The 26,406-nt window shown below is 49.2% G+C and overlaps 4 protein-coding genes across 4 annotated transcripts; 3 read left to right on the top strand and 1 right to left on the bottom strand.

Moving 5' to 3' along the window:
• The first annotated feature begins 3,104 nt into the window (after positions 1–3,104).
• FOBCDRAFT_227662 (uncharacterized protein) lies at positions 3,105–4,199 on the top strand. Its single transcript, XM_054705636.2, has 2 exons — positions 3,105–3,736; positions 3,794–4,199. Exons 1-2 carry the CDS (start codon positions 3,344–3,346, stop codon positions 3,947–3,949), a joined length of 549 nt encoding a protein of 182 aa, XP_054561611.1. The 5' UTR covers positions 3,105–3,343; the 3' UTR covers positions 3,950–4,199.
• Positions 4,200–11,921: 7,722 nt separating this feature from the next.
• Positions 11,922–12,478, top strand: FOBCDRAFT_227657 (uncharacterized protein). Its single transcript, XM_059609755.1, has one exon. It carries the CDS (start codon positions 12,069–12,071, stop codon positions 12,414–12,416), a length of 348 nt encoding a protein of 115 aa, XP_059465355.1. The 5' UTR covers positions 11,922–12,068; the 3' UTR covers positions 12,417–12,478.
• Positions 12,479–20,269: 7,791 nt separating this feature from the next.
• On the top strand, positions 20,270–20,875 carry FOBCDRAFT_204107 (uncharacterized protein; the record flags this gene model as incomplete). Its single annotated transcript, XM_059609106.1, has 2 exons — positions 20,270–20,465; positions 20,541–20,875. The coding sequence occupies 2 exons, from the start codon at positions 20,270–20,272 to the stop codon at positions 20,873–20,875; spliced, it is 531 nt and encodes a 176-aa protein (XP_059465354.1).
• Positions 20,876–21,751: 876 nt separating this feature from the next.
• On the bottom strand, positions 21,752–22,552 carry FOBCDRAFT_276709 (uncharacterized protein; the record flags this gene model as incomplete). Its single annotated transcript, XM_054705631.1, has 1 exon — positions 21,752–22,552. The coding sequence occupies one exon, from the start codon at positions 22,550–22,552 to the stop codon at positions 21,752–21,754; it is 801 nt and encodes a 266-aa protein (XP_054561606.1).
• Between the last annotated feature and the right edge of the window lie 3,854 nt (positions 22,553–26,406).

The raw sequence follows: 26,406 nt of genomic DNA, 5'->3' as shown, positions 1-26,406 counted from the left end.
CCTCTAACCCGACACCCACCTCAATCACCGACTCGACCTCCTCATCCACATCTACCTCTATTTCTGCCCCCTTTGAGTCAGGAAGAGCTTCTCCAGTCGCTAGAGACTCCGCTAGAGCCATGAATCGTCGGTTCGGGTTCGGTACCGCCTTTCTTTTCTTCCCTCGCCGCAGCTGAGCCATCTGCTCCTCGAGGCCAGTAATCCGCGCATTCTGAACGGCCACCTTCATTTCTAAAGCTTCCAACCCCTTTGCAATCTTACTGTACTTCTGCCTGGTCGGGCGACTACGGTGTTTGGCCAAATCTCTCACCTGGCGGCTCGTTTTCGGCGTATCATCTGAGTGCAACTGAGGTGGGCTCGGCGTCTTGAACTCTTCCAGCACTTTTTCTTTGTCCGGTTGAATTTCTGGATGTGCTAGAGCTTTGTAACGATTTATTGGCCAATTTCCAGTAAACCTCCAGCCGGATAAGATAATCTTCTTCCTCATGCCCGCTTCCCTCGCTTTCGCTTATGCCCAAATAAAGTTGACTTTGTCAACCGGCGCAGAATCGATCAAACTAGCCAGCTTTTCGAGTTCTTTCCGATACGCACCTTTTATAACATTAAAAGTTCCATTATCTAACGGCTGCAAACCATGGGAACAATGTGCTGGTAGGTAACAGCAGTAGACGTTGTTCAGAAAGCACGTCGCCATCCACTCGTCCTGACTGCTTGTTAATGGTCCTATAGCGGGTAACTCTGCGGCGAAAACACCAAAATGCTTACCTGCGCATGGCTCCCGTGACCGTCAAGGATAATGAGTCTCGCATCCGATGCATCACGAGGCTCCGTTTGGGGTAGATAGACGTCTTTCAACCATTCAAGAGCTATATGGTTGTCGGTCCAGCCGTTCGGGGATGGGATGTAGTGCCAGTCCGCTATTAATTCGAATTCATTCAGAAACCACTGTTTCTGCAGCTATTTCCCTTTAAAGATAATTCCCGGTTTTAAAGAGCGGCCAGTTGCAGTGACAGCCTCAATAAATGAGGTCCACGTGCGCGACTGAACGCCTTTCAACATCGCCTTCTTCTTCGGGTCAGAGCTCCCGATTACGAGGCTGTCCAGGCCTCATGGACAATCAATTAGCTATGCCTTATAAAAGCCCATAGAGTACTTGTAGAAGACTTACCGAAACCCACCATTATGCCGCCCTCGTCCACGTTAACCGTGTTCTCAGGCTTGATCCAGCCGTACTCGTTCTCCCGGATATCGAAGTACCAATTGACCGCCTTCGGAGTATATCCATCAAACCTGGCCGCTTCCTGACGTTTTCCAAGCTTGGTAGATAGTTCTAGGTGACGTTTAACGAATCTCGTAGTCCAGTGCTTACCCAGAGGCTTGTTATCGCCTTGTTGTTTGAGGATGGCCTCGACACAGGCGCGGAGCTGGCTGTGCGATAGAGCATAGCCCAGAGACTCTTGTCGCAGCACCCAACGAAGGAGTGTCTCCTCCTGGCTCTTTGAAATACGCTGGTGGGCCTGGGTCCGTTCATTCCTGCTCGCTTGACCGGAAAGTCGCCCAGAAAGGGTCGACCGAGGTACTCCACGTTTCTGGGCCGCCCCCGTCTGTGACAGGCCTCTATCAGTAATATCGAGTATAGCCTCAGCTACATCATCTTCGGTATAGACACGGCGAACCATTGCGAAAGGAGTTCCGACAAGAAAATTAGGTGAAAATTCGGCTCAAGTGGATGGAGTTGCGTGGGGTAGATGAGGAGAAATGCGAAAGAATTCAAAGTGCTAGAGAACTAGGCCACGAGGCGGAACGGGGAAAAGTCAAGCCGATATGAAAATGTCATGAAAACTGCTATACAACATTGGTATAGGTTTGCGAGTATCTACGTTCTTGGCTGAATGCGATGTACTTGAAAATTCCGAGTTTGTATGGGAAGATTGAAATTTTGGTGGTCCATTAGGTGGGGGTGCCCACTAGGTGGTCCTGGATGGTACCATTAAGAGACGTGACACTTCGACAAGCTCAGTTACACGCCCTACGCAATCTGCCAACAATAAACCTAGCACGGCTTAGTTTACCATAGTTGGAAAACCCACCGTCACACGCTTGTCATGTACGTTATATAAATTAATAATATACTAATAGTTATAGTGGAGTAGACTTTATTCTTTCTCTAAAGAAAGAGAAAATAGCCTTAACTTATAGCTATTTTTAGTTTTAATATAAACCCTATTAAAACCTTTAAAACGGCTTACTTAACTGGCTGCAGCTATAAAAGCCCCTTAGTACAGACTGATAATGCAGGGCTTAATAGCAGGCAGCTAACTATATAGCAATAGAAGCATAGGGCTATCAGGCGTCCAGTAGCACTTATAACAGACTGATAAGTATAGGCAAGCAACTTAAAAGCGGGTTGGCGAGTCACTTAGTAGTATGAGAGGACAATTGCAGCACGGCAGCGAGGGGAACCGACCTGGGGCAAGCGACGCTCACCTAAAGGTAGACAAATCTGAGCCGCCGCACCTCGGTCTGCAGCCCTCCTAGTGTTTACTAGTATTAACATTCGCTAAGGTGGCGGATCTGGTTGGTTTAACTAGTCAAATGTCCTCCAAGTTATCACCCTACACTATCTACAACCAGTTGCAATTGCATGTGATTCGTCAGGACGAATAGGGTCTTGTGGAGCTGTAAAGGGTTTCCTCCGCCTCCAAGGAGACGTATCAGGCTGACACAGGCAACCGCCTATTGGTAGTGACGGCATTCAACGATCAAACCAATTCACCCGACACCAATGCGGCGAGGAACGGTGCGTGAGAGCTCGCAGGCGAGCTTCGATTGGGGTGGAAATTACTGCGAGGAATAGAGGTCGTTCCAGTTAGACTTCTCGGAAAGTGCTGCAGGTCTGTTGACCGGAAGAAGCCTTAATCCTCCGATTGCCACTTAGCATCCTAGCTTCTTTTATAAAGCCAGTCACATTACGACTATATCAGGTCATCGGAGTGAAATGCGTGGCAGCCTTAGGCTTCGGCTTCTGGGCTGACGCCACTGTTCCTTATACTTGTCGCAGGGTTGGTGGCTTGAGAGAATGATCTACTAATTACGTTGACTATCCCAGCCACCAGCGAGCGGTGGTATCCTTCCTTCTAAGTTTAGCCCTTTCAGTAGCCGGGCGCTCCAGATGATGTTTACGTGATGAGCCATGAGAAACGATGTGACAGACATGTGATGGGTCCCTCTGGTTAGATGGGTTATATTGTGTGATTTCCCGCCCCTTCTGCGTTTTGAAATTTATCACCCAGGAACGAATAAATTTTTCTGATTAACATCCAATTCAATCCTACTCGTCGCCATGTCTTACCCAACCAAGCCTTGCTTTGTTGGCTCTTTTAAGGGCTGGGACAACGAGGCCCTGAAACACCCTGCCATGAAGTACTTGAGAAACCTCAACTCTGACTTCTGCGAGACTAAGGCCGCGCATTCGGCACCCCATACCAACTGGTGCACCCAGGACTGGGAGTTCCAAACCCAAAGTGGGCAGCACCTTCGAGGGCAGGAAGCTTGGGAGAGGATCATTCATACGGCTCGATTCTATGATAAGTTTTCAACGGAGCCCCTCTCTGCTTTTATCCAGGATACGGAAGACGGGTATGATGGTATGGTGTATGGAAATCTGTATACCAACTTTGTGGAGCCAGGAGAAAAGAAGCATTCGGACAATAAGGGAATTGAGTGGGAGTTGCGGGTCTGTATAATCCTTCGGATGCGAGAGTCCACCAGTCAATTACTGAACGTGATTTAGATTCCAAGAGCTTATCGCCTAACCTTCGTGAAGGATTCTGATGGGCCACACGGCTTGAAAATCAGCAAATTGGCTATCGTTGGGGACGTCATGGGGACCATGGCAATGGCCGTCCGCAAGGGGCTGGTTTCACAAGAGAATGCGTTTGGATTCTAGGTAAACGGAATGACCGGCAATTAATATCAGCCGACTGCACAATACGAATCTCGACATTGACAGCAGTGATCGGAATGGTCTGGTCTGAGGATTTCTCAAGACCATGGTTGGACCGGTCTTAATGGTCTGGACCGATCTGGCTATAAATAGATCGGGGTGGCTGAATCTTAGACTAATGCAGTTAGAACATTGAGTACGGAATGAAATTATGAGCCCCTGAGAACAGCTTGAGTTTACCACTCACATAAAACAATCAAGTCCATAACAACCTGCTTGCAGCGCTGCCCACAAATCAAACAAATCAAATCCGTGGTCGAATTTGATTTATTTGATACTTTTGGACACTGGATTTGTTGTTTGAGATATTTATTCAAACATTTCAAATGTTCCAAATCTCGGCGTCGTACTTCTCCGGTGCTATTTCCGGCCTCCCTGTGGGGCACCACGCATGATCTCAAGCGCCGACTGGACTTATCAGGAGCCTCATAAGCCGCAGCTCGAAAACGGCCAAAAAAAGCCTCTTGATCATGATAGATTTTCTAGTACATCTATCTGCTTGCCCATCCGCAAGCACGGCACTCTACGTTACTGAACACCACGCCTTGCAGTTCTGTCAACTCAAAATCCCAGAACAGGCGAGCCTAGTTGGTTGGAAAGGGATCGTTATGGGTCTTCCTTTCTCCTAATTGCCGTCGGATTCAACCTCACAAAGTCGTAACTTTCCTCAGCATATGTCGTTCGTTACTCTCCGCTGCAGGTGGGGACTTTATTCTACTAGGGAGGTCTGGCGATGCTGCTGAGTGGTTGACGCTGGTGAAGGGTGAGCAAAACCAGGGGATGGAGAGGGATGAGTTTGCCGTCGAGCTCCACTGGACTAGTCCTTATTAGATAAGGACTGCCACACGCCATGACAAAGAAGCACCAATGACGACGCGTGTTCGATGTTGAGGGGCTTACATGAGGGGCCCCATAGGGACACGGGTACCCGTGGCTCCAAAAATTTCACGGGTACCCGTGGGCATTATGTAAGCGTCGACGGTTAACGCGAACAAGTCGCGTGTCTGCTTCGAATTTCTCTACAGTCTTTACGCTACTTTCAGATATTCGTCCACAGCATGGTGGAAAATGGGGTCGAGCGGAACGGCTGCTCGTTTTCCAGATGACTGTCTCCCTCCTGAATGCGATTACACAACCCGAGATGCCGTATTCAAGGCGATTAATAGCTGGGCAGCACCACGGGGCTATGCCTTTGTTACTGGAAGGTCCCACAAAGAGAAGACCGGGAGGCTTACGGTTACGTTCACTTGCGATCGAGCCTGTCGCCCTCCAGATGCATCAATAGAACGAAGACGGAAGACAAGCACCCGAGGCACAAGCTGCCAGTTTTCTGTGCTTGCAAAGCAGAGCCTTGACAAGACCACATGGACTTTAAGGCACCGTCCAGATAGCCGATTCGCCATTCATAATCATGAGCCAACCTGGCACCAGTCTGCTCATCCAACACATCGCACATTGTCCGACAATGATAAAACGACGATCAGTGGTCTCACAAATGCCGGCGTAGCGCCAAAGGATATTAGAACTTATATCCGCCAGAAATCAAACACCATTGCAACCCAGCAAGACATCTATAACCGCATTGCAGACAGCAAACGCGAGCTATGTGAGGGTCAAAGCACTATACACGCCTTTGCCAACCAGTTGGATAAGGAAGGGTTCTGGAACCGGATGCAGCTCGATTCACATGACCGAGTTACAGCAGTATTATTCGCCCACCCGGAGTCATTGGCGTACCTGAAGGCTTATCCAGACCTGCTCTTCTTGGATTGCACGTACAAGACGAATAAATATGGAATGCCGCTCCTCGATATCATTGGGGTGGATGCCTGCCAGCGATCTTTCTGTATCGCCTTTGCATTCTTGAGTGGCGAGAGCGAGGAGGACTATACCTGGGCTTTGGACCGACTTCGATCAATGTACGAGCTTTGCGGAGCAGCCCTCCCGTCTGTCATCCTCACGGATCGGTGCCTCGCTTGTATGAATGCTGTCGCTCGCTGCTTTCCTACTGCAATTTCGCTTTTATGCCTCTGGCATGCTAACAAGGCAGTCCTCCGCTACTGCCAGCAGACCTTTACACGCCATGACCAGGGGCTGGAGGCTCGCCGCGAGAGTCTCAACGATTGGAACGAGTTTTTCAATTGCTGGCATTCGATTGTAAGATCAGCAGACGAGGAGACCTTCGATCAGCGCGTCAAGGGGTTGGAAGAGCGCTACCTGCCGCAATATTTGGAAGAGGTTGGGTATATCAAGACCAACTGGCTTGATCTCTACAAGGAAAAGCTCGTTAAGGCTTGGGTGGACCAATACCCTCATTTTGGCAACGTAGTAACCTCGCGGGTCGAAGGTATCCACGCTCTCCTGAAGAGCCACCTGAAGAAATCTACACTAGACCTTTTCGAGGCTTGGAGGGCCGTGAAACATGCATTGCTCAATCAACTAGCTGAGCTACGATACAACCAAGCCAAACAGCAATCACGTGTGCCGATTGAGCTCTCTGGAGTTCTCTATAGTGCTGTACATGGCTGGGTATCTCACGAGGCTTTACGCAAGGTCGAAGAGCAGCGGAAACTGCTCTTGAAAGAAGACCTACCTGCTTGTACCGGCGCATTCTCTAGATCTCACGGTCTCCCTTGTGTCCATATGCTCAAGACCCTACAAGAGCAGGATCAGCCCCTTCGTCTGGAGCACTTCCACAGACACTGGCATCTTAGTCGCCCCGGGAGCGCTCAGCTGCTGCTTGAGCCTCGTCAGCACATTGATCGAGCAGATAATAATTCAGCCAAGCCACAGTCGAGCATTCGGCGGGAGCCTAGTGCGTTCGAGGTAGTTGAGGCAGCTATACAACCCAGAGCGCAGCCAACATGCAGCAAATGCCACGCAACAGGTCATAGAATGAGTTCAAAGTCATGCCCTTTGCGGCACACAGAGATTTCACAACGGGCAGCAACAGATGTGCCGGTAGCAACACCAACGTTGACAGCCATGTCTAATCCGCCAACAGTAGCCGAGACTTCCACAATCGCGTTGTTGCCAGCGACAACTAAAGGCCTGGCAGCGATAGAATCATCGGTGGAAGCGGTAGCGGTAACACCGGTACTGCGGTATGATGACCCACGAGCTATCTACCAGAGATATACTGCAGCAAGAGAAGATTGGTACAAGGCGCAGCCGCCTGGCAGCACCAAGACCGACCAGCGGTATCGTAAGGCGATGGGTCTACCTTTACAATATAGTAAAGCCGATTACGACTGGTGCCTCGACTGGAAGCATATGACTAGGTGCTGTGAGACGCCAACAGGCTCTAGGGAATGGACCAAAGAAGAGATGATGGCCTATCTTGACTGGGACAAGTCAGAGAACGATCGTCTCGATGTCAAAGTAGCCGATGAGATAGTAGTCGCACCTTTCTCGAGCAGACGAGGGCCAGGGGAGATATGGAGAGCATGTGAGGAAGATAGTAAGGAGCAGCAGGCATTGTATTCAGCTCTATAGCCGTAGTGGTAGTAGAATTTGTTACACCCGGGAGAACGGCCTCATAAGGCCATTTCATATACCAATCTGGCCGCGATCCCTCCGCATCAATCCGGTCTGCACAAACCCATAGCCGTTTCTCGTTGTAGTTGTAGTGTTAGCCATCGACGCTTACATAATGCCCACGGGTACCCGTGAAAATTTTGGAGCCACGGGTACCCGTGTCCCTATGGGGCCCCCTTACATGAGGGCGGCTGACTAACGTAAGAGCTCGGATAATGGCTCTGATTGGCCTGATCTAAGTGCCAGATCTTTGGCACCCCTTGAGTACCGGGTAAGTTGTGAGGAAAGGCGGCCATGAGCCTAACCAGCTATCTTCCATGGCATCATATCCTGTACCAAATATATCAAATGTTATCTCAAATCCAAGATTTTGGATTTGTTTGTTTGAAATAAGATTTTCGGGATATTTGATTGATTTGTTTGGTAATTTGTTTGATTGGATTTGATTTGTGGGCAGCGCTGCCTGCTTGTATGCTATTGTTATGGAGTCATCAGCTCCACCCTTACCGTCTCCATTGACTATAATGGTACAAAATTCAACGTCTCTTACACCATCTCCTGTCCCTACGTCGTCACCCACCCCTACTCTATCACCAGCCCCTGTTCGATATCACGAACCTCCGGATGAGTTCGTACAGGACCGTATCACCTACGTGAAACGCGCGACAATTACAAAGAAGGGATTTCGTCTAGGTTCATCACACATCTGGAAGTATGGCCTCCAATACATTCGAGGTAGCGATAAGAAAGAGGTGTATTACTGTCACGAGTGCACGGCTGGAAAGAACAAGCAAGAATTGTTTGTTATCAATGGCACTTCTAAGGTCAGAAATCACCTAGAACAGAAGCACCAGATTGATCCCCAGAGTGGTATCAAGAAACATAGTTCGACACGGAAGTCTGTACTAGATCAGCAGAAGAGCGCGGCTGCTACCAATACCTTCTTCTGGAAAGACTCAATGGAGAAGTTCAAAGAGCTTCTAATTCGTTGGATTGTGTACTGTCATATTGCTTTCTTTCAACTAGAAAATCGGTATTTCCGAGAACTACTCTTCTTCTTGAATCCGGCACTTCTCAACCACCTTCCAAAGGCAGCGAAAACTATTCGAAGTTGGGTTATGGACGCCTTTCTGTCGAAGAAGCAGCGGCTCAGAGAGGACCTCCAGCGCTCGCGGAGTAGAATCTCCATCTCCTTTGATCTCTGGACCTCGCCAAACCCTTACGCTATTCTAGGTGTCATCGCCATGTGGATTGACACTACTGGCAAGCGACGAACTACCGTTTTGGGTATACGACGTGTGTACGGCGAACACACTGGCGAGAATCTTGGATCAGTTGTTCTTGAATTGCTATAAGAATATGATATTGGCGGAGATGAGATTGGATATTTCATGCTGGATAATGCCTCGTCAAATGATACCGCTGTTGGATTCATACTCAAGGAGCTCTGCCCATGGATGGACTCGAAACAACGTCGCCATCGCCGACTTCGCTGCTTGGGCCACATTGTCAACCTCTGCTGCCAGGCGTTTCTCATGGGTCGGAACTGTAAGAAGTATCTAGCAAAGCTTGAAAAGCACTATCAACGCGGAGACTATGCGAAGGTGGAAGAGCTCTGGAAAAGATTTGGATGTTTAGGTCGGCTTCACAACCTCGTGCGATACATTTGGCTTACTCCACAACGCCGTGAGGAGTTTGCTGCAATCATTATCGGCGGAGATCTCTCTGAATTCGACGGGCTCGAGCTTATCCAGAACAACTCAACACGCTGGAATTCATGGTTTCATTCAATTACACGGGCATTGAATGTTCGGGAACGTTTAGAGATCTTCTCAGCTCGCCATGTACCTGGGAAAAGCTCTCAAGGGATTGCGAACTTTAAACTTGATGGACAGCACTGGTTCGAGCTTGAAAAGATTGAACTCGCTCTAAAAGACTTCTACGCTGCAACTTTGCTTTCTGAAGGTAAGAAGACGTCACTTGCTGACTGGTTTTCAACTTTGGACTGCCTTCTTCGAGAGATAAGCGAGACGAAGGATCACTACCACGACATCCACTCTGAGGACGATAATAACTTTACATGGAAGTACCTTCAAAGCTGCGCAGATGCCGCGTGGTCAAAATGTGCCGAGTACTACAACAACCAGCAGCTGAATTGGCAGAATCGATTCCCTGAAGATACTGACCTTCCACCGGCATACTATGCGGCTCAAATCCTCGATCCATATCGCAAGTGGGCGTGGTTCAGGCAAGAGTGGGTTCTTCACGGCGGCGAAGAGAAGAGGAGGTGGTTTGATAACGCACGATCAGCGGTGAAGCATCTCTGGGAGACAGAGTATAAGGGAAGACACCCTGTTGAGATGCTGCCACCACCGGCCAGGAAGGAGAGAGCTCCTGACCCAGCATTTGATCGCCAGCAGGAACATAAGCGTATTCGAACAGACGCTCCGGTCTCCACAACAGATTTGTATGAACAATATATTTCTACCGACAGGCTCCATGACGACGAGGCAGGTTACGATGATGCCATTGCGTACTGGCTATCTCGTTATGACTCCCAGAGAGATCTCGCTCGCTTCGCTCTGGATCTGTTTGCGATCTCACCCATGTCAGATGAGTGCGAACGCCTTTTTAGTAGCGCAAAGCTTACTATAGTTGATCGCCGTGGTAGGCTGAAAGCGGATATCATAGAAGCTTGTGAGTGTCTCCGGGCTTGGTATGGAAAGCCCCAGGTTGAGGATGACAGTGATAGCGAGGATAGTGAGAATGACAATGAATGGATTGATAGCTACTCGTAAAATACATTTCCTTTCTTCCTTCCACTACTTCAGCTGTCACGGGGCCAGAGGCTTTGCAGCAAGCATAGCGTGTATTGACGAAGAGGTCGCTCAGGGAGCAGAAAACGTTCTGCCCTTGAGCGACAATACCGTATTTATCTGAGCGTACACGTGACCTGTCACGTGGAGCCCTGACAGCCTCATTCTTGGCGGTCTTGTTGGTCTAACCGGTCTACCAGACCGGTTATTATGTAAGCAGCTGGTCTGGTCTGGTCTGGGGGTCCAGACCAGACCAGACCAGACCATTCCGATCACTGTGATTGATGATGGTAACGGAGCTTTCCAACTCGTTAGGTCCATATGCCTCAGCAGGTAGGTGGCTAGGGTACACGTCGTACGCGCGTCGACGCGTTCAGATTATTCGAATAGCTTTAAATTGAAACCCTTCAATAAAAAAGCAAACTCGGCCAATGAAATAGCGAGATGACCACTTTGGCTTGCCCTTTGCTCGGAGCACATTATTGAGAGGTCTCTTTCAAGTGAAAGTGGAATGCGGGGTAAGTACAGGGGTTATCAGCCAATGACAATGCGAAACGTCAACTTTCGTAGAAGGCGTTTTCTCTAGCGATGAGGGCTACATCGGTCCGGATTAATATTCTTGCAGTTTCCCTCTCATCTTAGCTTATCTATCCAAGGAAATGGTTTTGCCAAGTGGAGACTGTACGTTTTATTCGTAGCTTGATTGGTTGTTTGTTTTATTCCTGATTTGATTGGCTGAATCTCCCCAAGCACAAGCGAAAACCGAGAACCTAAACCCATGATTTATCCCTATTAAAAGCAGTATATCCGGTTTGCATGTGGATAACTAATAAGTTAGGATGTTAAAATTGCGGATTATTTGCTCTTGGCTTAACTAGTTCGAATTGACTGAAACTCTGCTCACTCTCAACGACCCCGTAAAACCAGGTAGGAAACGCCTTCCAGTTTCAAGCTTCGGCAATATGATATTAAACTTTCGCCATTCAATAAGGCTGACGAAACAATTAAACCGAGTCCTGCCACGTCACTGTAGGAGCACCTACCGGTTCCCCTTGGCCACCACGGCACTTCAATTGGCTTAATCAGCCGCTGAGTATGATGGTTAGGTGTTGATGTAGTACTCGACTCGTGTTTCGATATTATATTTGAGTTACGTCAGACATACGTAAATAAAAATAACTTTCCGAAATAGATATCGCCCCCGTAGTCTGGTTATTATTTGCTTCTTACTATTTATTATGGCTGCAGGAATTGAGTTTATCTGTCCTTGTCTTGTAGGTATTGGTCTGCATGAAAGCCATTAGCAAATTCTGAAATTATAGATTATGCAACACTTAATAGGCACTCTAATAGGTTGGTAGGTATTAGACAGTATGTGTATTTAGTCCATCGACGCAGGATGAGTGTGTTCGTGTTGCGTGTCTCTTGGGGAAGTGTTTCTGCCCCTGAAGGATTTCCTATATCAATGCGCAATCTTGAGACCCTTGGCCCGCACTTAATAACCCGGCATATACCTTCTGTTTAATAAGAACCCACTGGTCTATATAATCTCTGCCTATCACCCTCTCTAGACCCGTTTCTTAAATCCTCCCTAGCTAAGATACTGGGTATTCCCTCACTTATTCTTCTCATTCTTCATTATCAAGCAATACCTCCACTTTAGTACAGACCGCAGCTTTTCCCCCTAAAGGGCACACCGCTCGCCTATCATGCTTCTCAAACTCTTCGTCCTTAACACACTTCTTGCCCAAACCCCAGTTACTGCCCTCCCGAGACCTGGCACCGTAAATTACGGTCTCAATGTTAGAGATATCAATAGTGATCTTGCGGCTGACGACGTCATCCCCGTCAATTGTGGCCCTGACGCTTCCTGGGATGACAAGCTGCTCCAGTGTGTCTGCAACGGGAAAGGCCTGTTCTTCGATTCACATCAGAACAAATGCGTGTGCCCCAATGGCCTAGTATTCAACCCGAAGAACAAGAAATGCGAGTGTCCGGAAGGCAAGGTAGCCAACCTGAAGACTAAGGAATGCGAGTGCCTGGAAGGCAAATGTTGAGATCGTGTTATTAAGGTGGTCCGATCTGCTAGTGGCTGGATATATATAACTTAAAACTAATAACAACGCAATCAACCCAATTTGTTTTATAGCAAGGCAGTTAATCTGAAAGCTATCTCCAGCGCTGCCCACAAATCAAATCCAATCAAACAAACTGCCAAACAAATCAATCAAATGTGCCAAAATCTTATTTCAAATCAAACAAATGCAAAATACCGGATTTGAAATAACATTTGATATATTTGATACAGGCTATAAGATTGGGGATCTAACCTACTTCGCTGATGAGTGTGCCTCTTTATAGCCTACCCGGAACCTGGTCAATGCCTGGGGAGTGGATCTGGCCAATCAGAGTCTTCGCCATACTACCCATTAGTGAGCTACCCCCATCATCATTCCCAGACCCGCCAAAGAGAAAGTAGCTTCCTAATATTTCCCCTCTTCGCCCCCACATCGATAGATCGCGTCGTTGACAGCCTGTTTACTTCTCCCGACGCGTGCCCGACCCTCCCCCACCCTTCAACTTGACGCCGCTGACAGCTGCAATGCATCGATGACTAGGGTCAGGCAGGGGTAGTGCGGTGAGCTGAGCCTAATAGTGGCTAGGAGAGATGAGCTAAGAGCACAAATGGTGAGGTTTGGATATTTGAAATACTTGAATAAATATTTCAAACAACAAATCCAGCATCGCGGGCTGTCAAATATCTCAGATATGACCCCGGATTTGATTTGTTTGATTTGTGGGCAGCGCTGGATCTTCGACAGGCAAATGAGATACTTAGCCGGCGGCGCAGGGCGAAAAGAACCCACCTACAGAATAGAGGGAGTATGACTTTACAGGAAGGTCAGGATCTAATTGATCAAATGGATGTAGATACGCAGGTAGTGGCCGAATCATTAAGGTATATTGGTCAAGGAAGTTCGGCGCGACCGAGGGTTCGGCGTTGCGGGACTTGCGGTAAGACTGGGCATAATGCAAGAACCTGTCAGGAAGGTATTGAGGCCTCTGGAGATGAGTATAGTGCTTAGTTTCAATTAATTAGATGATTTGTCATATTTTTATTGCGATTTATCTTGAGAAGGTTGAGATATTTGTCCCGCTCGCTTATCGTGTACGTTAGCATTTGTTTTATTACAATAATCTAACCTATACTAGCTTGGCCCCCTTCATATTACCCAATCAAACACCTTCCTTTGTCATCTTACTTTCTTGGCATGCAGATGTTAAGAAAGTAGCCCTAATTACACCAATCTTCTTAACAAGTGCACCACAACAACCACAATCCTGCGCTTCGCGCAGCCCACAGCGGCGGCGATGGCATCCGCCACCTCCTGCCCGCCTATTGTCCCGGACCCTTCCCCTCTGCTGACCCTGCCCCGACTACTGAACAGCAACCAGTCTCCCTTACTGAAACAGCCACTAAGCTCGCACGCGACCGTGCGGAGGAGTACAATGCCAAGTTGAAGGTATTTCAGGCCTTCTGCCCTTGCCCACCAACCTCGACACCATCAACAACAACGTCAACAACAACAGCCCCCTCATCGCCAGGGACAACCGATCGTAGGCGCCCCACTGCGAGTGGACCTCCGTGTCTGCATCCGGCTGGACGCCGAAGCTCCGGCTAGGGCCTACAACGACTACCCAATCCGGGCCCATATATCCCGGAAACTCGGGGTGGATCCGCGCAAGATCCCGCGCGTACTCCAAGTCAGGTCCGGATGGGCCGTGCTTGCCGCCGACATAACCATCCGTGATCTCCTCGTGCAGAGACAGACCGAATGGGCACCCGACTTAGGGGCCGCCGCCGTAGAGACTAGGCAGGAGTGGTTTACCTACCTAGTCTCAAATTACCCTCGCAAGCTGACCGATCTCTATGGCAACGAAGCGGATAGCGACGCAGCCGTGGAGGAAGAAATAGAAATCCAGACAGGGCAGAAACCCGTCAACATACGGCCCGCGCGGCATCAACCTGACAACCCCGTAACGAAGACCTTACTTGTGTCCTTCCTGGAGCCAGTCAAGAAATACTGGCGCCTCTTCAGCAGCCGACCGGCAAGGCTGATCAAGAAAACCGACCGGCCAAGGCAGTGCAATGTATGCTTGGACTACCACCGGTCACGTACCTGCCATCGACTCCCCCTGTGCAAACGCTGCGGCAAGGCCGCCGGCCACGACTCCGGGGACTGTACCGCCCCCGAGCAATGCGCCAACTGCCTCGGCCCGCACAGCGCCAACTTCGCCGATTGCCCAGCACGCCCGAAGAAGGTACATGGCGTTTTCCGCCGACTGACCAAAGAACAGAGGGACCATATCCGAGTTGTGGGCGCTGAAACATCTCGCCAGCGCAACGTAGAAGCGCAACGGCACGCACCTGACCTACAGCAAAACGGCCCACAGCAGGATAGCGCCAGGTCCCTAGAAAGATCGAGCCCTCGGGCTCCGAGTCCGGCCGCGTCAAGAGCGCCGTCTTGCATCATGGTGGCTACTACCCCCGAGGCAGAGGAGGAACCCGAGCACCCGAGACCCGGGTCCCCAAGGAAGCGCCTCATCGTCCTGATCACGCGTCCCCACGATCATGGGCACGAGTAGGTGCCCGCGAGCACGAAGATGCGAGAAAAAAACCCTCAGGGTCTTTCAAGCCAACGTCGGCAAGATTCCCCCGTCCACGACTGTGCCCTTGCATTGGCAGACTCTGAACGATACGACATCGTGCTCCTCCAAGAACCATGGGCGACAACGGCAAACTCCCGCTGCCTCACGAAGACCCATCCTGCATACGACACCTACTCTCCAGTCGAAGCCTGGAACAGTAATTCCACTCGACCTAGAGTCATGACGTACGTCCGCCGAGACTCTAAGCTCTCGGCAGATCAGAATCGACCATACCAAAGCCGCGATATCCTGTGGCTTACCGTCAACGATACAATAATAGTCAACTTTTATCGCCAGAACGACGAACGGGATGCGCTGGATACTTTACTGCAATGGCCGATTCCTGAACGCTGCCTCGTGGCAGGCGACTTCAACGCTAGACATCATACATGGCAGACAGGCCCAACTACGAACCGCGGCCACGAGATTGCCTCCTGGGCATCGAAAAATGGCCTCGGCCTGCTGAACACCTCAGACATCCCCACAAACCCACATGGAAACACCATCGACCTCGCCTTTTCGAATGTACCTCTCGCTGAAGCTAGTGTCGAGGACCACCTTGCCACCAGCTCTGATCATTTCACCCTTAGCCTAACGCTCCCAAATGTCGAGCCGGCCCCAACACAGCCAGGCAAAATCCGGATAACAACAGACGACGAGCTCAAGCACTTCGTCGAAATCGTAGAGCTGGGGTCGACGGCGATCCCCGTCGCCGCCTCAAGCCCACTAGAACTAGACAAGCTCGCATCCACACTAGTGAGCCTCTTGCAATCAGCAGCAAAGGCAGCGGGCCGGCCTGCGAGGAAGGGAGCACGCAACGCTCCGTGGTGGACCGAAGAGTGCGCCCTTGCTGCTGCCGGGTATCGAGCGATCAGAAGGCTGTACCCTCTCGGATTCAACCAAGAGGTTCAAATAGCCAAGCGAGATTTCCACCGTGTGGTCCGCCGCGCCAAAAGGCTCTATTGGCGGAATCTGATCAACAGCTTCTCAGATAGCAGCTCCGTTTTCAAGGCCGTCCGATGGCTGAGATCGCCAGGAGCCTTCCAACCGCCTCCACTCCAAGTGGACGACGTGGTCTACGAAACCCAGCTCGACAAGGCCAACGCGCTCCGGCGAGCGACTCTAGAGCGTCGGACAGCTGAGGACGATATCCAGGATCCCTGGATCGAGGTCAGCCCTCGCAAAACGATCCCATTTCCGCATGAAATCTCCCTAGAAGAAGCGCAGGATGCGACTCTCCGCACCGGGAATACATCACCGGGGCAGATAACATCACAGTCAAGCTCCTCACAGCAGTATGGTATATTATCGGAACACACGTTCGCCGCCTCTTCGAGGGGTGCCTGGCCATAGGCCACCACCCAAAGCCTTTCAGAGCGGCCGAGGTGGTTATGATCGTCAAACCTGGACGCAGAGACCTGACGACCCCGCAAGCCTGGCGACCCATCTCTCTGCTCTCCTGTCTCGGCAAGGGACTGGAACGGTTAGTCGCGCGCCGTCTCGCGTGGGCATGCATTCACCATGGAGTCCTTCACCCGCAACAAGCTGAAGCGCTTCCAAAGAGGTCTGCGACAGACCTCGTAGCCGTCCTAGTTCACGACATGGAGGAGGCATTTGCTTGCAAGAAGGTGGCCACGCTGGACACGATGGATATCCAAGGCGCGTTCGACACTGTCCTGCGCAACAGACTGATTCTGCGACTTCGGGAACAGGGCTGGCCCGAACATCTCACCCGATGGGCCGGATCCTTTATGGATGACCGATCTGCTTGTGTTGGGTACCAAGATACAATCACCCCGCTCTCTCCTCTCCAGTGCGGTCTCCCTCAGGGATCGCCGGTATCGCCGATCCTCTTTCTGTTATATACAGAGCCCATTTACCGACTGAGCAACCCACAAGGCCGGTTCGGCTATGCAGATGACACAGCCATCCTGTGCGTCGGCGACACGGTCGAGGAAACGGCCGCTGCGGCATCACGTTCTGTCGAAGAAATGGTCCGCTGGGGCGCCGCAAACGGGGTATCTTTCGACCCCAAGAAGACCGAAGTCATGCACTTCTCTCGGAGCAAGCTCGAGACCGCACCGGCAATACGCCATGGCGATGTCGAAAAGCACCCCGAGGCAGCAATGCGCTGGCTAGGCATCTGGCTGGACAGCAGCCTGTCATTCCGAGTTCACGCAGAGAAGTGGACGGCTAAGTCACAGGCTGTCGCCTACCATCTGCGAGGACTCACCAACACGATACACGGCCCGCTTCCCAGCGCTGTACGGAGCGCCGTCAGGGCCTGCGTTGAACCAGTCCTGCTCTACGGCACCGAAGTATGGTACCCAGGGGCAACCCGACCGCGGTGGGACCAACCGTCTAAAGACCGGCCGTCAAGCATCCAACATCTCTTGCAGAGAATGAACAAGGCTATAGTTCAATCTATGCGAGCTATACTCCCTGCCTGGAAGACGACACCAATCGCCATCCTCCATCGGGAAAGCGGGATACCACCTATCACTCAGCTTCTTGAAGCACGTCGATACCGTTTCTCCGCCCGGCTCAAATCCCTTGATGAGGCTCACCCCCTCGCGAAGCGCACGCTTCCACCCAAGCAACCGACATACCATCTGCTCATCAAGCGGAAGTACCAAGCTCCAACAGAGAGCAACTTCAGAACCCGTCTTCGGAGGACCAATGAACTGCTCGCACCTTGTCCACGACCAGCCCTCATGCAGAAATGCTTCGGCAAGGGACAAGATACACCTCTACAGACAGCCCCGAAAGAGGAATCGGCCGAGGCCTTTCTCCAGTGGGTTGAGACAGTAGACCCAACCACCTGGATCGTATACTCGGACGGCTCATTGTCCTCGGAGGGAGCAGCCGGCTATGGCTTCGCCATTCACCAGAAGGACCTCTCCATCTGCGACGGCTCGGGCCGTCTTGGACCTGCCGAGATCTTTGACGCTGAAGCTACAGGAGCACTGGAGGGCCTCAAGGCCGCTCTGAACCTCCCAGGATCAGCAGCACGGGACATTTTAGTCTGTCTAGACAATCTGGCAGCCGCCACATGCCTACGGGGCACACCGTCTGATTCTTCACAAGCAGTCTTCGTCGAGTTCCAGGCGTTAGCTGCATCACACGGAGCGACACAAGTACGCTGGATACCTGGACACACGGACATTCCCGGCAACGAACAAGCCGATAAACTAGCAAAGGCAGCGTCCTCGCTGCCAGAACAGGAAGGCGCTCAGCCGACGCTAGCATACCTGCGAAAGGTGGCGAGGCAGAAACCAAAAGAAGCTTACGAAACATAGTGGACAACCTCCGTTCCCGAGCAATATAAGAGATTGAATCTCAAGGCGACTATACGCTGCCCACCGGAACTCTCGCTCCCTCGGGCTGCCCTGCACCACCTACTCGCGGCAAGGTCCCTCCATGGGGATTTCGCCGCATACCACGAACGATTCAACCACGACGACGCGCGGATGACTTGCTCGTGCGGACGACGCAAAGCACCTGACCATGTCTTCTACTGCAGGAAAGTACCGCGGCGGTGTCGAATAAGGCTCGTCCCCTCGCCGACTGCGGCGGTCAACCCCGCAATAGGAAGGAACTTCGACAAGTACATCAAGTTGACCAAGTCAAGCGCCTTCTTCGAAAGGATTTGCACTCGTCACTAGATGAGGCAGATCGGAGATGCATTTGTGTCTCCTCCTCTCCTTCTATCCTCTTTTCCCTCCTTTTTCTCTGTTTCTTTTCTTTATTCTCACGGCTCGGCCGCCTCGTGCGGTCATGCCGCCGCCCTCTCCCCAGTCTCACTAAAGACTGACCGATATAGCGGCTACCGCTATGATAGCCGCACCTGGTCATCCCGCTGACGGGTAACAGGCTCGACAGGACGCGCTTTTGAGCCGATGATATGCTGGATAGTGGTCTGTTCTGTAATTTGCGAATGCTTTACGTAGATTTTAGCACTAGAGACTCTAGCTCAGCACGTCCTGTGCCCCAATAGGGGACTTTACGGGCCTCACGGCCCCCGGACGAAAAATATACATACATACATACATACATACATACAGACTAGCTAGCTTTCAGCCATGGCACTGAACCGCAAATAATACATCTAGCTCACGGCTTTGGCAAGAGAGCGTTGAAGAGAGAGTGATTGCCAAGATAGCAATAAAATAATTACATGCATAATATTAATGTCAAAAAAATGATAATTTATAGCATCTCCTGCGCAATAATTTTCCTGGTATTCTATATATTAGCAATTAGGTTATCCATTTCCCAAAATACTGAACTTGGACCAACGTCAGCACAAGTCGTGGAAAACACTTCTAGACTTTGCGACACTCCAACTATTCTTAATGACGCAGATGTTGGTTTCGCGACGCTATGTTTAATTCGCATTTTCAGGTGCATAGTGGGAGTACCGCCGTTGACAATAAACGTATGATGCTGCGACACCATCACCTTGTTCATAACGGCTCCCTGCTTTCATTTGACAACTGATTCCGGTATACTCGTACTCTTAAGAGCCCTGCGAAAGCCTTTGCCAGCAGAGTGAATTCGAGATTGAGGTTAGACTCGCTTCAGAGTAGGAACTCGAGCAGACAAGGCAGTCCTCACCAGTCAGTTACAGGCATCAAGCCCTCAAAGTAGTTAACGGTATTGTTTTTCTATGACATAATTCTCTACTCTGACGTCCCAACATTGTGTGCAAATTTAACAAGCTCAAGTCCAAAAGCATACCCCAGGGTTGCTGCATAATTGATCCTGTTCTTATGCTCCCAATCATACCTCATTCTAAAGCGCTCACGAGGCACCGCACGTAGCTCGACTTCTAGCATTACATGGTTCCCCGGCTCTTCCGCGGCAAGATTCCCCACACTGAGGATACTTGCAAATCACAGTGAAGCGTTCCGTCACCAACCCAGACATTCCCGCCAGTGTCATCGACCAATTCAATTTGGATAGATCGGACAGCTTGCTTGGCTTATATCACGAATTCTTGCAGTGGTGGAAGCGGCATGCTTTGGTGTAATACTAATGTATTATGGCCTTGGCTATCTCCTTGAAGCTGAAAGCTGGAAACCGAGGCTCCTGAGTCAATGTTTGCCGTCCAGCTATTTGCTATAGGCCTTTTATCGCCCCTTGAGTCTCTGAGTCGACGAAGGACCTGTAGCACGATGATTCTGTCGGCCGGCTTGCGATGGGCGACTTCCATGACCTCATCGTGTACTTCATGGACACAGATCTACGCACAATGTTTGTCCAGGCTACGACCCCCGTTCTCAGCCAGGCTGCTCTGACTGTTGCAACTGATGATGCTGCATATGGCAACGGAGAGAACAAACTATTCTACCAGAAGCTGCAGGTGCCGTATATTGTGTCGATGCTGGCTGCGGGTATGTCATGTCACAGGTCAGGACTTATTAACTCGACCAAGATATTAAGAGTATTCAGAAGCACATTTGACCAAGGCAAGTACTGCAACGGTAGGCGGGCCGACGCTAAGCTGAAAGAAATTCCAACGGATAGTGCCGTGTTTCAACGACACTCAGCCAAGTTATATCGTGCGCACTACATGGAACAACTCCCCAGTATTAACGATCTCCTGCAGGAACAACATGACAATGAATATTCAGATAGAATAGACGACTTTGTATCTGGAATGAAGGAAAACATTGCTGCCAAGAGTGCCAACCTGAAAGTCCCGAGCAACTCCAAATACGATGCCCAGCTCGCGGCGGCGCAGAAAGACATCGACAACCTTATCACCTGGGCCAAGCAGCGATCGCTCTGGTGGGATGAATAATTCATTCTTTGGTTGTATTTTCTAGCTTTGCTTGGGGTTATCGGCGTTATCTGGGGTTCTCCAACCTGGGGTTAATTTTTGGGCCAATCAGCTTGGCTGTCCTGGAGGAATGGCCGCTCGCGAATGTTCAGCCAGAACAACAGCCGGACTGTAGGACTAGGGTGTCCAGCCGAAGGAAAGGAATGGTTCGAGGATGAACACTAGATGCATAGTGTGCTTAATAGCCTATGTTGACGTGATATTGAATAAGTGGCTGCCCGTGCGCAGGATGTGTGAAAGGATGATAGACATATTTTGCACAAAAATAATAAAATTTCTATCGGAGCATAAGCCGGTGCCGCAGAAATTAAAAAGGAAACAGATAGCGATGAATAAATTGTTGGTCAGTCTGCCAGTGCATGAATATCTATGCTATTGGTCACTCGTCGGGCTCGAGATTGATTTACTAGTCAAGGGCATGCCGCTCCGGGGCAATCACTTGATAAAACCGTTAAAGAATAGGTTTAGTCACTCATCAGGTTAATTGGGAGACTAATTATGTATCTCGTGCTTATAGTTTTTGCTAGGAGCCTAGGTATTATAGAAAGGATATTAGACAGTTCTACTAAACGCCTCCGTGGAGCGGGTGTTCCGGGTGAGGGCTAACATGGCAGGTGTCATATTAGAGCAGAAATGCCTAAAGTTAAAACTACGTCACAAGGCAGATAAATCATAACCTAATTATGTCATGTATTGTAAGAGGGTCATCTCGATAGTGAATTGCAGCTAATAGGATAATGTTTCGTCTATAGTTCGGAACCGGTTGTTTTATTCTTCTAGAGTCCATTATTGCAGAGGCTAAATTAAGAACTATTTCTACATCTAGTAACTCTCTAATTAATAACGCTCCATAATGAGCTGCGTCTTCAGTGAGTCCTTGCAGAGAAACCAACCCTTGTCCTGCAGGTAGGAGATAAAGCTGTCGTGCTTCGCCGAGGCTATCATGCGGCTCTCAGTCTTGAAAGATGCTTCGACGAGGTAGTCGATTTCAGTGCTCGCACGTTTGCCGATAGGCCAAACCTCGATGTAGAGCCGCATCCCCTCCCACTTGCCAACGGAGCGCTTGGCGCGGACCGGCCCAAATATACGCGACTCTTTCAACATGCTAGTGCCCCAGTTGTTGCCTTGCCAGTCATCGAACTTATCAGGTGCTTCGTCAATTAACATTGCACGCGAGTTTGACTCCCCCGGCAGATCCATCTCGCTGTTCGTAGACTCTGCCACCTTCTTCTTGCGGCTGATAGAGAGCGTCTGCTTCTGATAGCCCCATTCGACTTGCGCCTCGTACTTCACTTCGCCGGTGTTGAAACCGTCGTTATTAGCCGTAGTGAGCGCGGCGTCGATGTCGCCGCCCACGATGGTATACCGCTTCTTATACGTCAGCTCCAAACCATCGTCGTTCTCAGTCTTGCGGATGCGTGCGCTCCAGCCGGCGGTATAGATGTCCTTGCTGTCCGTGTCGAGAAACTGAATACTCTGCTTAGTGACGCTTGGAGGCATATCGAAGGTCGATAGGACGGTGCTCTTAAGCTCCTTATCTGGGCCGAGGACTGCGGTGGGTTTGAGCAGAAGCTTGACCTCGTACTCGGGCGTCATATTTGGCGCTGCTTGCGTTGAGGGTTCGGCATTGGCAGTCATAGCGAAGAGGGGGGGAAGGGCTGTATGGTATTTGTGCGTTAACGGACAGGGTTTGAATGAAGCGACAAGGGCGCTGAGCTGTAGTAATTACAAGACTGGGCCAAGTATATGCGATGGTGATGGTTCTTGAATAAAATGGTAGAACTCTCTCACTGAATACGAATAGGAGCAAGCGCCAGTCTGTCACCATTGCGATTCTTACTTTTCAAGCTTCAGCACAAGGGAGTAATAATGAAATCAGGATGATTTATATAAAAGTTTATCCATATTTAGGTTATACAAGGCTGTTGAAAAGGTAATCGTAGCATAATTCGAATAATTCGAAGATGCGATAGCGGTAAGAGCTTCATGTTTGGAGCGTAAGTTCTTATTTTAGACTTGCCGTATAATAAAAGTTTGAGATTAAATTTAAGTTGCAAACTGTAGCTCAGCTGTAGCGCAGCAATCTGGCAGAGCCATAGAAATTAAATTCTCGGTGACCGTGCTCATCGTCATGCTGCTGCTTTCAAAACATTTTATCCACTTGATTTGGAGACACCTAAAGTTTTGGCCATTGTCCCCTCAAACTCATGAAGGAAGGGGAATATCGGCAGTTGAGCGAGGGTTTGGTCGTAGAATCTTATTGCTGTTAGTGGTAAATTTAAGTGGATTTACGGATTGAAGGGAGCAGAGTGCTAGGATTAGGAGAGACGGAGAGGGGTCGATGTGAAAGAGAAATCGTATAGAAGGTTGTGTCGTTTCGCCTTATGACGGCATGCCCTAGGATCAGTGGCTGGCCCGAAGCTGTGGGCAAGCAGGGCGGCCGCAATGCAGATGCAGGATCATCTACATCGTGAGGAGAAGGGATCGCATGGTTTCGATCGAGTCATATGAGTAAAGCTATCATGCCGGGCCCAAGTAGAACTATGCAGCCAAAGCAACCCCAGGTAAGCAAGTCGTGCAGGCACCGCCTTTGACGTGTAACTAGCTAAGAATATGAAAGCCGAAGAGCATTGGATGTTTACAGATGCTTAAAACGGGAAGTACGTCGACTACCTAGCTATATTTGGACCTATCTTAATCAAGAGGGAATGTGAAGCGGTACAACCTGATGATTTCGAAGTACAAGTCGAGGGCTGCGACTGTCTTCCTCACTATGCTCGTATTTGCTAACAAAGGTAGCGATTACATCGGCCTTTTTTGCGCCAGGACTGCATCTTTGATTCTAATGGCATTGGATAATGAAACAGCACAAATATAGCAGCGGTACCATTGCTGCTCCTCGACCTCTGCTGCGACTAAATTAGACCCCTCGATTACGAGCGAGGGACACACTCTGTCTCTCCGCACAGACGTCGCTTGAGGGCGGGGCAACAACGCCACTACTATCACATTAACTCGTCAGCATAGATAGTGTAATCACTCTATTGCAGCTGTGTTCCAATGCCGGATGTAACGTTGACCCTTCTCAAATGCCGAAACCCTGCAGCGGTAGATAAATAAGCTTGCTCTGGCTTACTTGTGATGATCCTTAAATGACTAAAAGTTTCGTCAATAATAAGGATGACAGCCGTTGAAAAACGGGCGTTACTAGTAAGCCTGATACCTAATTGATCTTATGGATACAACTGGTCCTCAAGCCTTATTTAGCCCTACTCCAAAAAGCACCGTATTATACTCTTTTTAGATAGCCTAACTCTGGCTCCTCATTTACGAGTAGAATCGCAACGAAATTAGCAGGTTGTTTTGATTAATAGCCAAGAGTGCGTTTATATTCTGAAGTATCTCAACCGGTACCTGTTTCTCATCTAAGCTTTATTCTTGAAACTCCTCGGAAGTGGGAATGTAGCAGCTTAGACAAGGCCAAAAGCCATCGAACTATCTAACAGCACCTTGGTACATAATATCGGCCAAGACTTCGTATTAAACCTGCGGGTCATTAATAATATTACGAGGAGGCGTACAGTTCGAGTCCAATATATTGAAGTTTAAATAATGTTGGCATCCAACTAGTTGTCGAAGAGTAGCCGGCATGTACCATCAGCCACGACCATCGTGCAGGTGCTACTGTCGCCTCTGGCTACCTGGTATGATACTAGGGACATTCATCATGTGCTAAGCCATATTAGTTCCGCCCCTGTCTTCACATAAGGGCCTCGAGGCTTAGCACACACAGATCATAATTGAGTACACTCGTTCTACTTTCGGGATGATTTTGTGAGTCTCTAATTACGTAAAAAGTATTACGTGACGCCGTGGAATTGTTGCTGGCGCCACGCCTAGCATTGTGGTGTCTTGGCAGGCAACAATGCAGAAGGGGGTTTCCCATGTCTTGCTCTGAAGTTCATCCAACCATCTTTACTTTAATCCATTTAGACTCATTTAGGTGCCAGAAAAGTATAAGAAGCGCGGTAACCCATCTTCCTTCCTCTACTCTCAACGTATCAACCGCAATAATCACAGTAAACAACCAGCTCAGGTTCGAACATATCCGCGTCTCAGTCGCATAGCCATCGACATATTGTCTGTGCCCCCTGGTTCTGCTGACCCCGAGTCTGCATTCAGTGGAGGAAGACGCACTTTATCATGGGATCGGGAAAGGATGTCATGTGTTAATCTGGAGAAAGTTGAATGCATCGGCAACTGGCTGCGTGAAGGACTCATTATACCATCATCACGTGGTGGTAGAGGGCTTGTTGTGGACGGTGAAATAAACGGCAGTGTTCATGTTGATTCGGATGATGATCTAGATTAGAATTGGATGAAATATTTACCTTTAAGCTTAGACATATCTGTCGTCATATCATCTCTGCTAAAGCTGCTAAAACTCCTAGACTGATATCATCTCTGCTATCCTGCTAAGCCGATATCATATGAGGATAGTGTGTTATCCTGATATCAGGATAATTTATCATATCGGATATGATATCAGGATAGGCAAGTCTGGTAATTGATCAGCCATTTCTTTCACACTACACAGCCGGGGGGAAATCCTCGCGAATCCAGGTCGAGAATAAACCTAACAAGAGTCTCTTCCTCTAAATCAGATAGTTTGCGTGAATTAGGCATTATATCGCGTCGAGCAGGAATGCCATTATATCGGTTAAGGAGGTTACTATAGCGAACTTTATAGATCTTTGCAGCGCGTCGAAGACTCAATTTTGGGTCATTCTGGTAGGCTTGAAGTGCAAGAATGATATTTGCCTCATTAATTAATTATGGCATATTAGGTGGTTGAGAAATAAGTAATCAAATAGAAAGAGGAGAGATTCAGGGAAAAGTGACCATTTCGCTTATCTGACCATTTCGCTTATCATGTACGTTAGATTAGGTTAGATAATTAAGATTGCTTACTAAGGCCTATTGTCTTTATTGGAAAGAAACTTGTTATGCAGTAATTAGGTATATGCTCCCTATATCTCGGTCTTGGTTAAGGGTGAGGATCTCTATGAACTGTATAAAAGTTTATTACTGGACAATATATGCCGTGAATCACGCATATTCGCATTTGCTCAACAACTACGCGTCATGCTATTAATTTAATTATTGACCCTGGTTTAAATAAAGTCTACCCCTAGTATAAATAAAGCCTACCCCTGCGTAATTTAAGCCTACTCCCTGTTAGGTGGGTCTAGAAATTATATTCTACTTCCCTGTAAAAACCAATTCTACCCTGGGTTACTTAAAATGAAACAAATAAATTCTACATAGAATTGATTTTGGTATGGAGCACTAGGTCAATGGACACTATTAGAGACCGTCGTCAGATTGTTGTGAGAGTTATATAGGATAAGGAATCTTGGTTGTGGTGTTGAAAACCTAAGTGCTGATTCCCTCCTGGATGATTCCCTCCTGGAGTGTAAAAGAAGTTACTG

This window comes from Fusarium oxysporum, chromosome VII (assembly GCF_013085055.1).
Source record: "Fusarium oxysporum Fo47 chromosome VII, complete sequence".
NCBI classification, from domain to species: Eukaryota; Fungi; Ascomycota; class Sordariomycetes; order Hypocreales; family Nectriaceae; genus Fusarium; species Fusarium oxysporum.
This window is presented reverse-complemented; position numbering and strand designations above follow the sequence as displayed.